General features: G+C 37.7%; 1 protein-coding gene across 1 annotated transcript in view; it reads right to left on the bottom strand.

Moving 5' to 3' along the window:
* Positions 1–9793: 9793 nt before the first annotated feature.
* CHST8 (carbohydrate sulfotransferase 8) overlaps positions 9794–17516 on the bottom strand; it is a 136102-nt gene continuing 128379 nt past the window's right edge. The window contains exons 3-4 of the mRNA XM_031615344.2: positions 13023–13060; positions 9794–10939 (exon numbers count right to left, since the gene is read on the bottom strand). Coding sequence (XP_031471204.1) covers positions 9794–10939; positions 13023–13060 — 1184 coding nt within the window. The remainder of the gene's footprint in view (positions 10940–13022; positions 13061–17516) is intronic.

The following is a 17516-nucleotide window of genomic DNA, read 5'->3' as shown; positions in this document are numbered from 1 at the left end:
ACTTGAGTACTTAATTTGCCTGGCTCTTTTCTTATTGTATTATGTCCCTTCTTATCTGAGTGACTTGCGTAAATGAGTTCATTGTTGAAGTGGCCTTGCACCATCTGCAGCCATTTGTAAAATTTCTCTGATGTTTTATTGTGACTTAGCCACGGGAAACATCTGAGCCATATGCAGCCACATGCTCAATCTCTGTCTGTACAATGAAGGGAGAACTGGAAGGGTAAAATTGAGAAAACTGAGATAACTTAATGGATTGAGATTAAAGACAATTTAGCAGACAAAGCAAAGCTGTTGTGCAAGCAAAACAAAACACAAAATTCATTCACTACGTCCCATCAGCAGGCAGATGTTTAGCTATTTCGTGGAGAGGAAGGCTTCGTTATGTACGATGGTTATCTGAGAAGACAAACACTGGGACATGGAACATTCACCCCTTCCCACCCTGTCATTCTCCTTTCTTCAAGCTTTTATTCTCTGCATGTCTTATGGTTTGAAATATCTCTGTAGTCAGTTTGGGTAGTTTAGACCTTTCTGTCACAAGGTCACACTGTAATTAAGTGTCCTCAATTTTTAAGGCTTTTGGCAGGCACTGGGATGCATCAGAAGTATACTGGGACAAGCTACAGAGGACTTCCTATAGAGCATCAGAATTGTGCTTCTACTGAGTATGAAATCTTGCCTTTGGCAGTAAGCTATACTGAATGCCTCAGAAGAGAATGAAAGGGAAAACCTTTCTATAAGCAGGAAGCTAACTTTAAATGCAGAGCTAGTATGTGTATATTTCTATCTCTCTTCCATTTGGTGCTTTGATTTACTTTCTCTGTCTTGAATGTTTCCCCTATAATACTGTTAGTTATTCAGTCCTTTGGAAAAACAGAACAAAACAAAACTGGTGTATACACCAATGTTTCTTTTTTATGGTAACTATCATGAGAGCTCACACATTTATGATATTGAATAAAGTAGGAGGTACAGTGCCCTCTTATTCTAATACTTGTTGAAGAACCGTCTTTGATCCAAGTGAATGTTTGTTCTGAGATGTGTTTGTTAAAAGCTTTACGTTCTATTACTACATATATATACACACACACACACATATATATATATGTATTTTAAGGTAGTGGCAACTGTTTTTCAGTTATTGTTTGCATCAAGGAATCCACCTGGAGAAATAAACCATCTGGTATTGACTGCCCATATCTACTGAACAACAATCTTTAATGCAGTTAAATACGGTTAATCCAGTTGATAGAAGTGAAGAGTGACCCTCACTCTTGTGAGACTGAGGCTTTGATCCTTTAACATCTCAGTGGATCTTAATTTCTTGCCTGTGCTTTACCTCCTGGTCAGGTCTTCTGGGTTTGTTGAGAGAAAAAAGCACCGGGGAGTGGGTTCTTAAGATGATCTTCCTCAGAACCTGTAAGCAGTGACACCTCAGGATTAAAACTAGTTCGACTGCCCAAATGCATAGGTATTGTGCTCTTCTTTGGGTGGATATATAATGCTTCTCCAAGGCAATTTCATCCTCCAGCCAGGTACTCTGCATAGCACTTATCTCCTTTTACCCTGTGACTGGCTTTCTGCTTAGCACAGATTCTTTGTGCATGACTTTCACTGTACTGATTTTTATGCACTTATTTATTTTAGGAACTATTGAATGAGGACATTTGTAGTGAGCCTGGATGCACTTTGGCTACCTAATTCAAATACAGTGGCTGTAGGTGCTAATTTCTGTATTTCTCCTGCAAAGTAATCCTGTAAAATGGTGTTTTGTGATGGTGTGTGATCTTGATGAATTGGAAGAATGATGTAGAAAATTTGTTAAATGTCAGTGAGGAGCAAAACTCTTTAGGCTTTTAATCTTAGTGAGTTCTCCGCTTGATTTAGTCAAAATTTTCCCATATGCTTGTTACCAGTGAGACTTAACTCTGAAAATGTGAAGACTTGAGGGTCTGTGTGATTCGCATGGGGGAGCAGTACTGGCCTAATGGGACCCTGGTTGAAACTTCAATTACAAGAAGGCAGTTAAAAAAAAAAAAAAAAAAAAAAAATTAAAAAAAGTCCTCCTTATCAACTTGTGTTGTTAGTCTAGTCAGGCTAAAAATTCTGCTTAATCTTAATGATTATTAAGAGTTCTTCATTTCTGTGAGATTTGTAGTGGTGTTAAATAAATTAGAAATTATTGAGGCAGTATGTTAAAGGAGATCTAATCAAGATATCCAGAATATGGTGACATATTTAAAATCCCATAATATTTAAAGAAAAAAAAATGAGGGAGTAAAGATACTTTATATACAATTAGTGGCAATGTGATTAATAACCTTGGGCTCAGATTCGATGGTGTCCTTTGAGGATTGAAGGTTTTTTCTCCTGCATCTCTGGGACCAACTGTATGCCTTAATTACTAATCAGTCAGTGAAGGCAGAACTGAAATGTGTATGTATATACTTGAATTTGCATTTGCATTTGTTCCATAAACTTGGATTTGTAAGGCTGAGTATCTCTGCAGATTTTGATTGCGCTCAAAAAATTTGTATCCATGTTATGAACAGAGATTTTTCAAAGCTGGCAGACCTGTCTGCTTCACATCATGTGATGTTTGACACATGTAAAACATGCAAAAGGATGTTTATCCAAGTGAAGATGCAAAAGCTGAGTTTAGGCCACTGAAAACCAGGCTTGCAGGTTTGCCAGGGCAATGTCATTTCTCACCTGTTTTGTTTCTTTATGGATGTTTGAGCAGGGGTAAGAGACTTTGATATGCCAGAAACAAAAACATGGTTTGAAACCATTCTGAGATAAAATAGAGAACTTGCAAGGCTACATAAACCTGAATTGAAGACAAGTGGAATAAGATATTTTTGAGATTCAAACACCTATTGCTACATAGTGTGACTTATGAGTGGACAATAGTCTTACACAGCAAGTAATGACAGTACTTTCCTATTTCTGTTCTGCTTCTTCAGTAAAAAGGAAGAACCAATGCCTCCAGAATCAGTTGGATTGGGAAGCCTGGGGTTTTGGAAGATGTAGCTTTGTCTTGTCAGATGCGTCAGCAAGGAAACTTATTTCTAAGCTATTGCATTTTGGGAATAGGAAAATGTATTCAGAACCAGCCTGGGCTGTAATTTTGGAGACTACTGCTTTCTCGTAGTTTCTCATAAGAAGTGAGGGACAAACAGCTCCTTGTGGAAGAGGGTAGGAAATTGCTTATATTAATTGAGAGCTCCCTGGGCAATTCAACCATTCAGAAGACAACCAGAAATGCATCTTCCATGGGAGAGGACAAGAGTTCAGCTAAACTGCAACGATATAACTGAACTCATTTGTCACTAAGTCAAGTCACTACAAAGCACTTTAAATTAATTGAGGTATCCAGATACCAATAAAAACCTATTCATATACAAATCAGTTTTGTCAGACTGGTAGCCTTCTGAGTATGCATCACCTTTAGTGTGAGTCCAATTGGCCATCAGTGTTGTTGGAATCAAAGATGACAGTGCAATGTTATTATTGACTCTGCTGGTCTCTCCTGTGCAGTCAGAGCTGTATGCAGCCTGATTAGCTTGACTGAAACAAGTTGCCCCAATTAGTCATTGTTGTCATTGACCAAATTTACTTCTTGCTATCTTCACCCTTACCTTAATGAAATTTAGATTTAGTAAGCTACTTTTGTACACAACTTGGTTACACCAGAGCAACTGGATATGGTGATCCAGTTAGCATTTAGGTAGGTTTAGGTGGATGTCAAATGCTATTTTGGAACAGGTAGTGCTGAAATAAAAAATATACAGAAATTCTTAAAAAAATAAATAAATCAATAAAAAAGCCAGCAACAACCAAAACCACCACCACCACCACAATAAACACAACCAAACACTTCCCCCACAGCATCATTTACTAGAATTTTACTGGCCATCTCTTTTCTCTAATCAAATCTTCGGAGTTTCACTGTGCACGTTTTGTCCCTTTATCTAAAATCAGCATTACTTCTGCATATGTTTGAGTGCTTTCAGGTTGCAAGGTTTGGTCAAATACGGCCAGGTTCTGTTTCTTATTCCAAATGACTGTTTTTGAAACTCCCTGAGAGAGAGCTCCGAGGTAAAACACTTGATCATTACCTGTTTTCTGCACTCCATTGATTGTAATGTGTACCTGACACTCAATTTTGGTGGGATGATCTAATGAAGTTCTCAGACTTATTTCAGGTAATAAAAAATAATCTCATTTTGTGCAGAGATAAACATTGATGAATTGTCAGATTAATAACCTGTCTCACGTCTGCCATGCTTTCTGTACTGCTTGAAATGGTCACTGTATGCATGATTTATGAAGACAATATCACCTTGAAGAGTATATGCAGTGTCACTTGGGCAAGATTAACGTTTGTATGGGTTTCAGTGGAGAAATCTAATGTTAGAGCAAGAGGCTACAATGTTTATATAGTCTATCGTATCATCTTCTATTGTTCAGACTATCTGTGCTGTCATGATTGTGTGTTTTATTTTCTGATATAAAAGGATATCTAACTGAAAAAAAGAATTGGGTTAAGACCATTTTTCTACAGGTGAATTGAAAGTAAGGTTTTGATTTCAGTAAGTGCAATGCAGTGAAAAGCACTAATGATCACATCAGTGTGAAAAATGCTTTTTCTCAGAGACAGAAGTGGGGAAATGTACAGGGCAATTCTAGGGAATAAGACACCAGACCAGATAGGTTAACCTCAGTTAAACCTGATAATTATTAGGCCAAATCTCCCCGTTACCTGCTCCAAGCATTAGTGTACTTGACTTCTACTAGGTGTACAGGTGTTGTTGTGAATTGATTGTAGAAACAGTTCAGCTATTTGACCTTTCGTAGAAATAGCTAAAATTGTGCCCTGTGGTCTTCAGTGTGCACATCTATACCTAGGCTGGCATCACTGTCATGTGGCTCCTCCTTGACTATATCAGATACCCAGAAGGGGTTATGCTGACTGAATGTACCCTTGAAACAATAATAAAATAACTTTTTCTTGTGATCATAATGTACGTTAGTCTATATCCATGAATTCCAAGGTGAACGGTAGCCTGGAGCTTTCATTTGTTAGCAAAGGAGCCACCTCCACTAATGTTTAATGGGTTGGGACAAGCTCTTATAATGCAGTTGCCTTAGGCTGTTGCTTCCCGAGCTGCTGCTCCCTCTACTTGAACTTAATCTTAACACCTTTTGCAGCTGGTGACACTACTTGTGTTTGGATATGTTGAGAGGAAATTTCTTGTATTAAGTGAAAATAAATCTGGACAGGAATCCCAGATTGGGAAGAGAACTGTGGAAGAGTTGGATTGTGAAAGCCTCTTTCATTTTTCATAACTTGACAGCATAATTTTAGACTCCAGGAAAAAATGATGACACTGCTAGAAAAGATCACGGATAGTCCCATAAAGCAGAATGTGAAACATAGGGCCAGCAGTACAGTAATAGATGAATTTAAACAGAAGAATTCAAGTCTCCTATAAGGCAGGCGTGTTATAGAAAAATTGATCACTGCAATTCTGTTGAATGTCTCAGGTTTTTCTTTTTCTTTTTTTTTCTTTCCATACTGGATTGCAGAACATGGAAAAAGCTTGTTTATATGGTGGGGTAAAACTCAATGAAGTCTAAAATGCCTGGAAAATTACTTCTAAAGGCTTGTCTGTTTGGCAGGCGTTGGATATCTATGCTCCTTGCTACATGCAAATTAGTTGTCTGATGAGTTATGTGTAGGAATAGAACTTCCAAAAGTGTTGTTTATAAGAGACATTGTTTCGGAGACATTCATTGAAACAGACAAGAAAATACTTTTTACAAGACTGAATGTTTCTATTAGGTTAGTCATAAAGCAAACATGATTTTTATTCTCTGGCATGAGTCATAGTTAACTGTATCAATTGCTTCATAATGTATTATCCAAATAGCTTGTTGGCAATAAGCAAAGCTTAATCCTGTTATGTGTCAGTATGTTCTACGCTATCTTGTCCTTACTGCCCAAGGATTCAATGCTTTCAAATACTTCACAATTTAATTGAAAAGTGGAACTGGTGTGTATCTGCTATTCTTAAAACTTGAATCCATTGTGTGCATGGGTACACGTTTAATTTGTGATGCCTTTGTTTGGATGGGTAGTCTTGAAAAAATTGGGGCAAAAGGGACCAGTGGCAGGTAAGTCCCTACTATAGCTAAGTACTAAACATAGATGTTACATCGACTCCAGTGTATTCTTACAGCATTATTGTGCTGAGAACCATCTGAGAAGTTTGTAGGCTTGTCTGGTAGGTACCATTGCAGAAAGCCAGGGAAATTGCTCACCTTTCTTAACCAGCAGCTGCCTTCTTGGGAGGAAAAGTAATTACATCCATCTTGCCATGTGAAGCTTGGGTCATTGTTCAGTGTGCATGGGTACGTGCTGAGGTTTTGAAGTCATCACAAATAACAGTGCCAACCTGAAAATAATCCCTTGAAGCAATGCGAGCTCAAACTGGCTGTGCTGTGACTGTCTCTTGTGTTGTGCTCTGAAAACAAACTACTGCTGCATGCAGATGCTGTTGTTCTGGTACCACTGAAATTAAAATGAGTAGGTCAGGCTGCGATTTGCATGGTAATGTTTCTTTTCCCAGTGTTTGGCTGGACTTTGCCCAGCTACCAATGTGATTTCTTGCTGGGACGAAGAAATTAATGTCTGTCAACTCAGTGATTCAAGGTAACCAGTGTCAGTAATAGGCAATGATAAATATAAATAAAAAACATAAACAAGAAAACTCACTTTTCTTTAATCTGGAATTCCAGATGATGTTGCACTACCTGAGCTGGCCTAACTCCTTAATTCATTTATTACACAAAGAAAAAAAGAAAAACTACTTATAAGGCAATGCGCGTTTGATATTCCCTATATTCTTTTTATAATCCTCTGCAATTCTTATATATCTCTTCACACATGTGGATTCTTATATTAACATCTTTCTTTTGATAGATACCTTCAGCACAGATTTTCTTTTCTACGTGTACTTCATATACATGTAATAAGTAGATAATTGTACACAGGTTTATGTGGCAAGTGTGCTCATGCTGCTATTGTCGGTAATAGTGTTACCTCAATGGGTAGCACAACAGAAGTAATCATTAATATACTGTGCTGTACAAACTGTCCGTGTATGTGGATCCTTCTTACTTTGTCAAAACCAACAACATTAGATCATTCGAAAGGCAGATTTCCTCAGTAAGTTGCTCATCTCCCTGTATACAGCTTGCCATAAACATACACATAACCTAAGCCTCTCTTTAAATGATGATTTGTTAGTCCAGATAAAATAAAAACCCTCCCAAAGTCTTCATCTTCATTTGTCATTAAAAATTTTATTCCTCTCACAGTTGTTAGCTTTTATTGCTGTAGTAAAGATTTTTAAGTAAAATAGATCTGGGGGCTGAGGGATAGAATAAGCACCTGAACTTGACATAAGAAGTGCGATGTTGCTGGTTTTTTTCCACATAGGCAGTGAATGCACTGTGCAACTTTACCAAAAAAGTCTGTCAGATGTAAACATGACCATATGGCTCTATCAGTTTGTGTGTGTGTAGATCAAACTGAAAAAAAGCAGGGTGATGGAAAAGGAAATGGAAGGAGAAAGTCAGGTCTATGATGTGAATCTAGCTGGAAGATTAAGTTCCTTAATATTTCCTAGAGCTCTCTAACACTAGTGAAGGCCTGAATACAAATTCTATCCAGCCTTTGCCTTGGCCACATTATGGAATTAACCTCCATAACCACGAGGGCTCAGATCTTCATGATATCCTTTCCTCATATAGTGAGTGTTTGTGGCTTCCTTAACTACATGCAAATTAACTCTACCAATTTGAGTACCATCACTTTTTAGAGCACTCAATTAAATGATAAGGAGAGCATAACTCAAGTTACTGGTGGTGTTCTTTGTGCACACACAAATAATAATCCCATCACTATCAGAATCAGTGCTTTCCTCTACTTGCACTGCGGAGGTACCTGCTTTTCCCTGGATCACTCCTCGGTGAGACCTGTAGAGAGGAGCTCTCAGCAGCACCTGTCTGTTGGCAGAGCAGCCCCCAGCCTGTTTGGTGCTAGCAAAAAAGGTTACTTTGCCTGAAAGTCTGTTACCTCTGATGGGGCAGCTGGGTGGATGGAAGGCAGGATGGGGGCTGCAGCAACGACACAATGATGAGGAACAGAAGGCAGATGGATGCTAACTGGCTTCATGGAACAGTGGAAGTTGTTATCTTTCTGAAAGTTTCTAAAACATGCGCTTCACTGAGTGAAAAATGTTTGTAGGAATGAAATTTTGATGTTAGTCAAGTGAAACATCAATAATCTTTCAATGCAAACTATTTTTAGGCTACGACACTTCTCCATTAAAATTGAGAGCAACAAAGAAACGTGGGATCTTTGTAGGGAAAGCGAGGTGTTAATAAATGTGTGTGATTCATAAAACTATTTGTATAAGTAATTTTTGTTGTATTTGGACCTGTAAATGTAAAATGATTCAGAAAAAAACCTCTTAGATATCTGTACACTTGTACAGTGCCAGTTCTGGTGAAATTCTGAAATTGGTTGCAAAATACAAACTTAAAATTACTGAGGCATTTTAAGTTCAACATTATTGTAGAATTTGAGACTTGTTTCAGTACAGCCTTCCATCTTAACTGTTGAAGTTATAATTTATTTCACATGGTTAAAGGACATGTAGACAAGGATACCACATCCAGAGTAGGTGTGAAGGTTAACAAAGGCACAGCAGAAGGTACAGTATTCTATTCTCCCATGAGATTTTTGCTGGAAAATGAGAGAATGTCTTCTCTATATAGAAAAGAAACAGCTGAATGACAACACTTAGAATGTTTTCTGCATGTGAAATTGAATCTAATTGTTACCAAAATAAACAAGTGCAAATTGTTTGCAGCAAAGAAAAGAACTATCCTGGTGGGCAGGAAGTTGCATTTACTCCTACTTGTTACTATAAAGAAAAGATTTGATATTTTTGGTGACTATAAAGATTAAACCAGAGATTTATGTTAATGCAAAGGATTAAAAGAATCTTAATAACATGCATAAAGATGCAAATGTTCGCCTGCATTTTATCTGCTTGCAGATGAATATGCCATAAGGGAGATACTAAATGGGGAGAACGCATCCTCTCTCTGAATTGGAACATCTGGTTTAATACTGCACTCGCATGGTGACTGAGTATTAATTGTTTTCACTGATGTGTTTTTTGAACAGTGTGATAATTTCCTTTTTATTAAAATTATGAGGAAATAGCAATATTTGACCAACTTCATACATAATGCCTGTTCAGTGTGTGGTTTGGTGCACTGCAGATTTTGATGAAATATATCTATTCCATATTTGTTCTCACTACACCGTAATTTCCAAAGATTCCATTTTCTAACTAGTGAAGAACTTAAAATATTACATTTGCTGTAGAGCTTACAGCTGTGTTCCCCCAGTTCCAAAGTGTCCTTCCACTGTAAACACAAGCCATACCAGCATGGAAAATCATGTGCTTTATTTGGGAGCCCTGACATATAGTATTATTATACACGTATGTACTTACACTTCATAAATGATTTGAAAAAGGAGGCATTTAAGGTGAAGGTGTAAACATCACTAACCACTTATGTTCTGTTTTGGGTTTGTTTTCCTGTTCTTTGACCAATTCTTACTAACAGACAGGTGTGTATAAACAGAAGCCACCTGGGTTTGTAATGAAGTTCAACTGATATAGGAAGTGTCCCAGCACTCAAATCAATATAAATCTTCAAAAGGTTTTGAGTAGTTAAACATCAAATAATCCATGTAGTAAAAGTCATAACTTTGTTGCCTTTGAGAAGGAGAAAGCTGTGCAAAGTACTGTTGTGTGATTTTAGTGGTAGTTCTTTCTTCGTTGGAGTGCCTATCTTTGAACTTAGGGAAAGTCAAATTTTGTGGAGCACCAATTAGGTGCAAGAAAAAGTTTGCATCTTCTTCCATACTTTCAAATTTCCCAACAAAGTCGTAATCTATTAGACATGGGCTGCAAAGCCTATTGACGTGATCCCAGTGGATGTCCATACCCACTGGCCTGTGTACATCCAGGAGATACTGAATGAACTCTTTAAATTTGACTCCGGAGCCTGTCCTTAATGCTTCTTTGGTGGCATTGACACGGTATCTGGAAATGATGGCTTTTCCAAATACGGGATGATAGTAATTGTTTGGATGTTCAAACTTGTCCCGAAATGCAGATACCAGCTTTTCAAAAGGTTCCCGAATAAAAAGCATCTTTGTGTAAGTGTTGAGCCTGTGATAAATTCCTTTGCGATCAAACCCATCCAGCCTTTTCAGATAGTTGCCATAGTGCACTGTATTGTGTTGTATATCTTTAGTGGAAGAAGCCAGGCCATTGAGAACCATGAGCACCCGTTTCCAGTTAGAGCAGCCAGCTTTTGGTACTTCACAGTATAAAACTCTGTATTTGTCTTCTACAAATATTCTAGAAACGTGGTAAGGAGTGATTATTCTTCTGTTATTACTCTTGTACTTAGAACAAGTTTCCTTCATTATTTGCTTTCTTTTGCTTTGTATCTGGTAGAGACTTTTCCATTTGCTATTTCTGTCATCGGATTTAAGTGTGGGCAAGTTGAGAGTGGAACTGTTCATAGAAATCAGAATTGGACTCTTCTTAATTACAAACCTCCTCCTCCGTTTATGGAGCTTCATTGAATTAGTTTCCTCACCTTTCTCTTGGTAATCTTTCATAAACACTGTGCTGCTTTGCCTTCTGTCTATGCTTTGAAGCTTGGAGGGCATGTTTTCAGATGAGGGTAATGAACCACTCAGCTTTACTGTTGCTACCCCGTCTGCAGTACTTTTTCTTAATCTTCTATCCTGGTTATTGCTGGAAACGCAGTCCTGATAGAAAAATAGATGAAAGATGTTACTAAATGAGAGACTTATTTGTCACTATTAGCAGCTTGTGCAACACAACGTAGATCTATTTGTACAGATCTGATTGCACTGCTGCAAGTCCTTGGTGCCTGTGCTGTGCTGGTGACTTTTCTCTATGCTTACACCCATTCTGAAGGCTGATATGAGCCTGAATTGGTAAATTCTGGTTCAGATTTGGGTTTCACTATATTTTACTTGGTGCCCGTGCCCATATTTTGATAGACTTTTGCCCCTTTAAATTCTTTTGGTGGAAATGTCAGCATATTTTGAGGACTTAATTTTTCCGGACTGCCTGTTGTCACACATCTGTTCCACGTTTTGTCCCCCACTCCTTCTCTTAGTATGTTATTTTTGCACAGAGGACAGTTGTTCCCAGAGTGAAGCCTTCCAGGGAAAGAAGGGTAATGGGGCTTGTGGAGTGAGGATGTCGAGGGCAAAAGGGTGGGAAGAAGGAAACAAAGAACTGCAGTGGGAAGATGGAGCCTTTGTTGATTAGAAAGGGATGGAGTGAGAGCAGCACGAACAGGGACGCATGGGGAGCCTGGAGTGCCTGGAGTGAGGGGAGTTTGGAGACCAGAGCAATTCTCACTTGATGAAAAGCAGCAAGTGATAAGAATGAAGCTGTGATGGGATTAGGAGAGTAAGAACAGAGTAAGCAAAGTGAGTCTCTGGATAAGGAGTTTCTGGGACCTGCTCTCTTTCATTAAGTGGATCTCACTGGCTAATATTCCTCTTGGCACACAGCCTGGGTGTGTTCCGCTACTTCCTGCTTCTCAAAGCAGCTGAATTAAATCCCTGTCTACAAGTCTTTGCCTCTACAGCTGAAATTGTGTTTTGGATATACTTGAACTCCTTGTCAGCCCTGTTCTGAAGAGTCATCTGGGAGCTGACTGGCATAGGAACCATAAGGAGTATTTCAACAGAGGAAGCACATACAACTGTGCAGTGTATATTGTTTATCAAAAATATTTAATGTGTATTTAGGTGTTTTATAAATCATAAAATTCAGATTTTCCAGTCTTTATTTGCCCCCTAATAGCATTTAAGTGACTTGAAAAATAAGATATTGCAGGAATTTTAAGGTATGCACATGGGAAACAAAATCGGTAGAGTACTATGCAATTTGTTATGGTACTTTGTGCTGTCGAACTTAGGCTTCTAGAAAGCTTTGACTGTTCTGGTAGTGGTGGTTTTGTGGCTGGGAAAGCAACTGGTGATTTGTTACACAAGATGTTATCTATTCAGCTGTCGAGAATGATAGTTCTCTCCTTATCTTGAGAGGCTGCTTATAGTGGTCAAATGTGTATTGAAATTTTTGTCCAGGTAAAATACAGGATGTGACACATTATTTCTAACTATTACCCTTCACATAGTGGCAGAAATCTGATTTTACTTATTTGTGATATCACTGATATTTCATGTTTATCAGATTCAGACTTCTGAGATATTTACAGCGTGGTAACAAAGAACCTCCAGATTTTGAGAAACTGTCATGATTTGAATGTGTTCTGTCTGTGTAATTCGTCCTCCAGAAGGCCAGGCTGGAGCTACAGAGATGGAGGGATGTCATTCGGGTCTCACTGGTTTCATAGGCAGTGGCTTTTGGGTAACAGCTGGCAGCAGCGCAGTTGTTACTTTGCACTGGGTGTTGACCTGAAACCGAATAGCTGCTGTGGGCACTCACTGCTGCTGCGAGTGTGTTAGTAGCCACTAGATGGAGGAATTTCACCAGGATTTTTCTTTAGCTTATTTTTAAGTGCATCTCAAGACACTCCTTTGCTCAGTGCAATTTCACAAAATATTAATCGAAGTTTACAGTACCTTTTGGCAACATCCAGCCTAGGAAAAAAACTCATAAAGCTAAAGTTGAGTAGGTTATAAAATTCATGGATTAAGAGGAAAATTTGCACTTAATGGCAAAGCTTTGATGCATATTTCTGTTTCAGTGCTTCACCTCTAGTCTAGTGGTGTTATCTGAGCCATCTCTATTCTTACTCCAAACTCAGAATAGAGATACAATTCTCCTTATGTACTTCTGGAGACTTACTTTTTTTGGTTGCTGGAGTCCCATGTTATATTTTATCCCTAAACAAAGAAAGAAATTACAGTCATTATTTAGTAAAAATACACACACATTAATTTTGCTTGACTGATATCAATGTGTGTCCTCTCAGTAACAACAGGGAGAACAGAAACATGTTATTAGTACAATGATGTATGGATCTATGATGAATTGAAATTGATGTGTATTTCGTAGTAACAATACTCCATTGAAGGACTCTATATATAAAAAGAAATTGTGAAAGGAAGTAAATGTCATTCCCTCCTAAAGATGGGGAAACTGAGATGGAGGAAAAGCCATTGCTTAACCTCAGTGAATGGGCCAGCAGAAGAACAAAATCTCCTAATTGCAGGTTAGAGCTTTAAGAAATGCTGTTCTTTGTGTACTTACCTAAAACTGCATTAGGATTCTTTTCCTAAATTTTCCCAAACTTTGGACACTAGGCTGCTTAATCACAGCAGTAGTGTGCACTGAGTACTATCTTTTGCTGTAAAACCAAAGCAGTGCACAATGGACTTACATGTAAGCAAGGACTGTGTTTTACTAAATCTTCTGGCTTATATAGCGTGCCTGTCTGCCTGAAAACATAATGATAAAGATGTGAAAATCCTAGAAGAGAGCTCTGTAAGAGACATAGGATCTTTTTGTTGTTCCTAACCTCTGCTAGTATAATAATACAGGATGCATAATGGAAAACATTTCTTAATTATAAAATTAGTTCAGAGCTTTTAAACTTATAATAACCAGCATTTGCTGTCAGTTGTTCCAGTTTAATAAATCTGCATTACAAAGCCACAACGTTTCATCGAGGACAATTAGGTAAAGGTGTTGCAAGACACTCTAAGTGAAAGCATCACTGAATAGCTCAGTACAGATTCATTTTCATAATGCTGTGAAAGCTCTTGCCCGCCTCCTTATTCACACTTCAGTTAATTGCACTTACAGTAGTTAGTCCAACTATCCAATCAATCATGGTGTTTTTTCCTCTTTTAAATCAAAACTACAAACTGGTGTTAATAGTAGTCTGAGTCAAATTGCTAAAGTTATTTCTATGCTGTTAGAGCTCATCCTAGCAGTGCTTATCGTTTCTTTGATTCGTATTTGAGTGTTAAACCTCAAAAACAAATGCAGCAATTTGTTAGTTGTAGCAGAAATGCTGAGTCACAGCTTGAAGCAGTGATTGAGCACCTGGTGGGAAGGCAGGGCCAACCTGGGGGAGCTCAGTGCATGCAGTGCACCTGAGTGACCAGAAAAGGTGGAGCCAGGACGCACCCCTTCCCAGCCCTCATTTAAGGGTTGGCAGAGGAGGTGAGTGTTTCTTGCTGGAGGTCCCTGCCTACCTGAGGACTTTTGAAGGTAAGCAGATTATTTCCTTTGTTTCTGTGCCTACAGCCATTGTGTTTGAGCAAGTCCTTGCTTGCTGTAGCCTAGGACTTTGCTACTCTGCTGTCATGGATGTGCTTTCCATTGCGTTACAGTGTTACATTTGTAATAAACTCATGGTGGACTATGAAAAGCAAAGGGTGTATTATTTTTACTTTATCAGAAGTAGGTTTCAGATGTCTTATGTGAGTCTTAAGCTTTTTTTTCTAGCTTATTTGCGAAAATGTTTATCTGGGAATTAAATTAAGGAGAGAGATTCTAAGGAGAAAAAGAGGTGGTCTATAGCATCCTTGTCTGGGTTATGAAAGATTTAAGCTGGTTGTCTTGTACTAGGCTTTATGTTACTGAATTGCTGTCCAGTTCTTGATGTGATTAAATTAAGGATCTTCTGTTTTCTATCCCTGTGTTACAGAGCAATGAGGGTATGGAATCTGCTGTCCAACAAGAATTAAAAAAATTGAGCACCAGCACTTTATACACATTCATACTAGAGCCTGGATGATTGGTTTAAACCATAAATCAGTTCTGTTTGTCAGCAGAGGTAACTTCCTGCTTGCTTTGTAACCCTGGAGGCATAACTTGAAGCCACTTGGACTAAATTTGTGTTGGCTGCTTGGCCTATAGCCTAAAGCATCATTAATAAGGCTAGTTGGAGTAGCTGTCTAACTTTTGCTTTGGACTTTCTTATAGCAGAGTTTTTGAAATTAAATGTATGTTTTCTTACAAATTCATCATATTGTTACAATATTCCTTCTCTTGTAGGTAGAAATCATACATGCCAATACAGCTGTGAAAAAATTAACACAGGAAAAAAAAAAAAAGTTTGTAGGTTGATTCTTTTGATTTCCAGAGTAAATTTAATATAATGCACTTTGTAACAGTGTTGTTACAAGAATTACTCACACTGGCTACCAATTTCAGTTCTGCTTTTATACCTCTGAGTATTTCATTTCTAAATCTTTCTTTAAACTGGTTTGAGTGTTAAATCATCCTCATTCTCTGTCACAGAAGTATGGAAATTTACTTTGGTTGTTGATAATGCCAAAATTCATAGGTGAAGGCTTACATATTTAAAATATTTATCCTACTGCAAGTAAAGTGCGCCTATGAGTGTAAGACAGAGGAAATGCTGTTGCAACCATACCCAAAAGATAGGATTTTGCAGGCATTATATCTTGTTTTCCTCTCAGTATCCAAAAACTCTTTGAATTTTTTCCCAAATGAAAGCAGGTGAGAAAGTCTCGGTCACTAATCAGGAAAGTAAACCAGTGTTTTGGACTGAATCAAATGCAAATACTTGAGCATTTAGTGTGTCTAGTTTGTAATGTAAGAGTTAGTGTTAAGTTCTTGACAGGTTTGTTTAGCTATAGTCATTTCTCCTGACATCAGTGGAAACAGTGATAGTTTATAGCAAAATCACATCCTCAGTGTAATTACCCATAGAAGTCTGCATGTACCTGCTATGAATGATGATAAAAAAAGCAAGGTGCAAAGAGCAGCTATGAAACCTGTTTTTTTTCTTTGATTAATTATGAGTTATTATGTTTCTGTAGCATCATTTCATAAAGGTAGCTTGTTTTAGGGACAAATACCTTGCACTCACAGGCTGTGCTTTGAAATATTATAAGTAAATGCTGGTAGGCAATGAGTAACAGTTTTTGAAAATGATTCTTCACTTACTGCCATTAACACATAATCAGAACAACAATTCATGTTCAATGTAAATGTTTGGTGAAGCACTTGCCAATCTCTTCAATGTTTTCTGAATTGTGACTTCTAAGAGTTGGCTTCTTCTAGCTGTCTTTCTCATGATACAGTCTGTCACTTCAAATTTAAAGGTACATGAGGGAAAAAACCTCTTCAGTGGATTTGGAGAAAGCATATTGCACAGATCTCCTCTGCTAATCAACTGTAAACTTAATGTTATGCTACATCTTTGTGATCTTAGCAATAACATTTGAGAGCTAGTAAGTAACGTGGATCATGATTTCTCTTTGCTGTAAATAAAAGGCTGTTGTCTGCGGTGCCCAGGTAGTTGATCATTTAATGTTTGGTGCCAATATCTCACTAGTGCTCAGACAGAGAAAGAATAGCCGAGAGACAGAATCATTCTATCAATTGTACACTGTTAATGTCAGTTTTCATGGTGTTTTCTTCTCCTTTCCTTGTGCAACCATGATTTTCCAAACCTAAGCTTGGTCTGCTTTTGTTGTTTTTCAAGAAATATGAGCCTTATGCTTCATCCATTCCCACCATACGGCCAGTTGCATTGTGAGCTTTTCCTTTTTTTTTTTTTTTTTTTTTTAATGCTACTAGCAACACAATAAAATGGCCTTCATCTTCCCAGTGTAATATTATATAGCTTTGCCTCTCCTGCCTTCTCCTCTATCTCTGCTTTCAAGACCTAATTTTGGCTTGCCCGGAGTGGTGTTTTGCTCTGTTCTGAGACTGCACTGCAGCTGAAATATTTGTTAATAAAAATGATAACTTCAAGTCTGCTTCTGCAACTCCTTTCCTTCAGTGGGCTTCTGTAAGCAGCATATACTTGTTTGCTTCATCTTAACTGATTTTTGAAATATGTATACTCTGAGGGGGCTGTTTACATCATTGCATGAACATCTGAGCCAAGTGTCCCATTCCCATGTGCTTCAGTTTTATGTGCTTTCTCAGTGAAGACATCACATACTTAGTCACAGAATCAATAGTGGATTAGTACTCAGAATTCTGATTAGTATGAAAAATTGTTAGTTTCAAAAGGGTTTTCCCCAGAATATTGGTCAGATGATTTTAAATGCCAGAGAAAAAAAAGAACATGTACAAAAGAAAAAACTGGAAAAAGAACTGTTAGTTTGAATTGTATGTTGAAATGCCCATTCCTGATCCCAACTTATTCCAACATCTAATTGTTTACATATTTTAATGAAGTTACTTATATAGTAGCAATTACATTTTTCCATTTTATGTAAAACCAAGTATTTCACAATTAAAAATATTGTAAGTGTACATATTAGGAGTACTTTTTAACTACAGAAACTTTGTTAGGAAACAATTCTATATTAAAATTGAGGCCTAATCCATCAGAAAATACATGCGTAT

The sequence above is a fragment of the Phasianus colchicus genome, chromosome 13, assembly GCF_987193195.1.
Source record: "Phasianus colchicus chromosome 13, bPhaCol1.hap1.1, whole genome shotgun sequence".
NCBI lineage: Eukaryota > Metazoa > Chordata > Aves > Galliformes > Phasianidae > Phasianus > Phasianus colchicus.
Note: the sequence above shows the minus strand (reverse complement) of the source record. Positions and strands in the feature narration are given on the sequence as shown.